Source organism: Mesitornis unicolor, unplaced genomic scaffold (genome assembly GCF_000695765.1).
Source record: "Mesitornis unicolor isolate BGI_N332 unplaced genomic scaffold, ASM69576v1 scaffold16977, whole genome shotgun sequence".
Lineage (NCBI taxonomy): Eukaryota > Metazoa > Chordata > Aves > Mesitornithiformes > Mesitornithidae > Mesitornis > Mesitornis unicolor.
Window position 1 is genome coordinate 400 of NW_010196017.1, and position 4,277 is coordinate 4,676.

General features: G+C 37.6%; 1 protein-coding gene across 1 annotated transcript; it reads left to right on the top strand.

The window, feature by feature from the left end:
- Positions 1-1,145: 1,145 nt before the first annotated feature.
- Positions 1,146-1,794, top strand: LOC104543656 (cytochrome P450 1B1-like; the record flags this gene model as incomplete). The annotated part of the gene is made up of 1 exon (XM_010188317.1): positions 1,146-1,794. A coding segment is annotated over one exon (649 nt), but the record flags the coding sequence as incomplete, so codon positions are not given.
- Between the last annotated feature and the right edge of the window lie 2,483 nt (positions 1,795-4,277).

The following is a 4,277-nucleotide window of genomic DNA, read 5'->3' on the forward strand; positions in this document are numbered from 1 at the left end:
GAGAGGCTGGCAAAAAGGCAACTGAATAAAACCTGAAAGAGATTTTACCAGGTCAAGATCAAGGAGATCATAGGAACAGGATAACAACTGCTTAAGCAAGATAAAGAGTTCGTGCACCGGTGTACAAACCCGCTATTATGTTAATTTGCCAGCAGCGCGTGCCTTTATGGCCATGGCGTGACTTAGGGAAAACCACCTCCAAACTTCAAAGGCGGTTGGGTGCGAGCACCCCCCTTCTGCGTGCTGCCCTAGCACCAGCACTTCCAGAGGGGAACCTCATCGAAAGGAGGTGGCTTCATAGAAAAAGGCAGTACACGGATTTCCTTGTCTGTCCCAGCTTTTTCTTTCACCACCTGTTTAATTTCTAGGCTAATGCAACCGTTATGTACTCAGATGCTTCTTGAAAAACAGGCAAATATTTAATGCTTCGAGCTAAGTGATGCCCAGTGTCATAAGCTTTTGTGTTTCTCCCTGTTTTGTACATTTGCCCAGTTTTGAATATGGAGATCTGCTGCAGGAGGAAAAGGCAAGGACACAGAAGCCAAACTTGAGTACTTGAATAAAGTTCTTAGGAGGAATGTGTGCTTTTAGACATGCAAAAGAAAAATAAGCAGAATTGAGTAATATTTTAATTTTGTTTGGTTAATGTGTAGTCTTTCAAACTATCCAGACTTAAAGACAGCAGTCTTAAAATACATGGAAAAGAAAACACATTTTGTTATCAATTAGAAAACATATACACAAACTAATAGCAGGATGTTCGTAAAACTGTTCTGGCAGTTATTAGCAGAGATTTTTTAAACTGAAAAACCTGCAGACTTTCATGTGTATGCAATATATCTAGTGATAACAAACTCCATGCTGACTTTTAGAAGTCACATACAGAGCTGGAAACCCAAATTTGCCTTCCCACATAAAGCCCAATATTTAGAAGAGACAAGTAATTTTATTTAGAATGAATTTTCAAAATTTGATCAGAATATTCAGTTTCAGCACATTTTAAGTTAGTGGATTTTTCCCTGAAAGTTTTCCATCAAGGTCTACACGTTCCTGTAATATATTTAAACTTTGCTCGAAGTACATTATTTAGGGTTCTGTGAGAAATGTTTACAGCAAGGGTTATTTTTAAGAAAATCTTTCAAAAGTGTTATATACATACACACATCTTACTTTAAATACAGGTATCCAAATGTGCAGGCAAAAATGCAAGAAGAAGTGGACAGGATTGTTGGAAGAGACCGCCTGCCATGTGCCGAAGATCAGCCTCACCTGCCCTACATCACGGCTTTCTTGTACGAATCCATGCGTTTCAGCAGCTTCGTGCCTGTCACTATCCCACATGCCACCACAACCAACACCTTCATAATGGGCTACCTCATCCCCAAGGACACGGTGATATTCGTTAATCAGTGGTCAGTAAATCACGACCCAGCAAAATGGTCCAACCCAGAGGATTTTGATCCAACAAGGTTTCTGGATGAGAATGGATTCATTAATAAAGATCTTACGAGTAGCGTAATGATTTTCTCACTGGGAAAGCGTCGGTGTATTGGAGAGGAGTTATCCAAGGTGCAGCTCTTTCTCTTTACCTCCATACTGGTGCATCAGTGCAATTTTACTGCCAATCCAAATGAGGACCCTAAAATGGACTTTACCTATGGGCTGACCATTAAACCTAAGCCATTTACCTTGAATGTTACACTTAGAGATACTATGGATTTGCTTGATCAGGCTGTCCAAAGACTGCAAGCAGAGAAAGCAGTCAATGAAAATCAGCTCTCAGCAAATGCCTAAGAAACAAACCTTGTATCTAAAGATAATCCATCTCTCTCTTTTAGACTTACGTAAGTTATAGTTTGTTCTGGTGATCTTTGTGGAAATTAGCCTATATTGCAAGAGCAGGAAGGTAAACTGCACAAGGTGTAATTCAGCCCTCTTTTTAAAAATTCTAGAAGGAGAGCCAGGAGAACAATTTACTATATTAAATGATAAAACATATGCAATTTGAAAGTAAGCCTTTACTTTTCTAGCTTGTTCACAGAAGTTGCCATTGTAAAGCACTTTTTATCTACTGACTGGTTGGAACATCTCCAGGAACTCTTTGTACAAACCTTTCCATGTCTCCATACACCATGCCTTAACTCTGAGTTTACCTTCAGTGACTCCACATCCCAAAGTGAAATCTCTTATTAAAAAAAAATAAATAAAAAAAGGAGTTGCTCAGAATACTGCAGCCTGCCTCCAAATTCACTCTACCAGAAACTGCCATAGGCACATGGCAGCTCCTGTGCTGTGACTGCTGGGGCGTACATTAATGCCTCAGACAATAAATGTTCAAATGACTTTTGGTAAAATGACAATGTAAAGTCTTGCTTTTAGCATACTGAAGTGTTTACATAAATGCCTAAAAACCAGACTTGCTTATAAGCACATTTGAAAATAAAATTTGTGTTTTATATAAGAATGAACAGAATGTCCAAATATAGTAACTTTTCATTAAGTTTTGAAAGATCGGATTTGATATATCACCAAATAGCAAGGGTGATACAAACCTTATGCTAATCTTTTCATTAGCATATTCTTTAACAAAATAGATAGTTGAATTAGAAAGTTTTATAAAGGTATAGCTGAACTTTGTATTTCTCCAGTAAAGAGTTAACATCCCTGTCCCTAGGCACATAGGTAAGTCCTGTTAAATCCACATGGGCCAAGGTATTTAGAGGTGAGAATTTGGGGGGTTTATATTAAGACCTTCATGCAACAAGCCTCAAGTAAAGAGTACAGCAAATACAGTCCTGCTGACTAGTCACTCTATTAGGTTGTGTTAAATAATATATACAAAAATCAACTATGTACTTGTAGTACAATTTGCCTGGAACGAAGTCTCAGAAGGAAAACTAACATTACATGCCCTAATTAATGTACCCATTAACTGAAGAAAAAGTACTTTTAAAATTTTTGTGAGACGACATAAAATAAAAAATACCCAACCAAACCAAGACTATTATTTTAAAGTAAAACACATGCACACACACATGAAACTTTATGGCCTTGAACCTCTAGCTGATGTTTGCGTACAGAAAGCTGCATGTATTTCTCTGAAAAAGCAAACAATCCAGTGTGAATGCCAGATTTTGAAAAGCATTGGGCATGTCTTTGGACCTGCAGATCACCTCCAATTACATACGAAATCCGTCAGAAATGGGAGTACCTCACATGCCTTGCTGTGTTCAGCCTACGACTAAATATGCTATCAGTAGAGCTAGAAAACTAAGGGTGCAGTCCTACATAGCAAAGTAGCTCTGCTGAGATCTAAGCACATAAATGTTTGCACTGGGCCTTTTCTAGATGGCCATCTGTAGTCAGGGTGGCAGCAGTGACAGAACTCGGACTGATGCTAGGAAGGGCTGGGTTAACACCTCAGTCCAGATGATCTTATGTAGAAGCTTCGCTACTGATTTTAAAAACGTGAATCAAGCCTAAAGTACTGCTCTGTAACCCCACACAGCACTAATGTGCCTTTTTAAAGTCTCTGACTTCATATGGCACTTATCTTGGCTTTTTAGAGCTAAAGAAAAAAATAAATCTTTCTATTACATACACAAGGAGTAACCTCAGGTGTTTTTCTGACTTACATACAAGTCTGTGATATCCTAGAACTTAGCCTATACCTGTGAAAAGCTTTATAAGATACTCGCCAATTTATTATGGAGATCTACATTAGATCAAATGCTAGCAAGACAATCTTCCTTGTAGCTATTAAGTATTGTTATTAAAAAAATATAAAGGATGTAACTTACAACTGAATAGTTATTCTAACGCAAGGATCACTGATTCATATTTTAATACAAACTGCTTTTGCAATTTTGTACTCTTCCAAAAGCTTTAACTATGCATTGGCTACTAATGCAACATACGATCATGCTGCTCATGTCTGTCAGGGGGTCACATGCTACATAGCTGTTGGTCAAATAATGCCTCATATAATCTGTCGAGTTACTCAAATTTAGTAGCACCCATTTAGAATGTATGCAGTTGTTCAGCGAGCTAACTTTTACGGTCATTTTGAGATATATCGTTGTGTTACCAAAATACTAAATAAAATTATTCTTACACTGCCTTTGCTTAGTTTATGTATGGCATTCTAACATCAAGATAAACAAAATCATTATTTCTGATTTGGAAATTACTATTATTTTAGATATTTGTTAATATATTTTTCACCTTCTTCCTGTTTCTGTCTTTTCAGGTTTTTCTCAGTCCTGCCCTTACAGCAT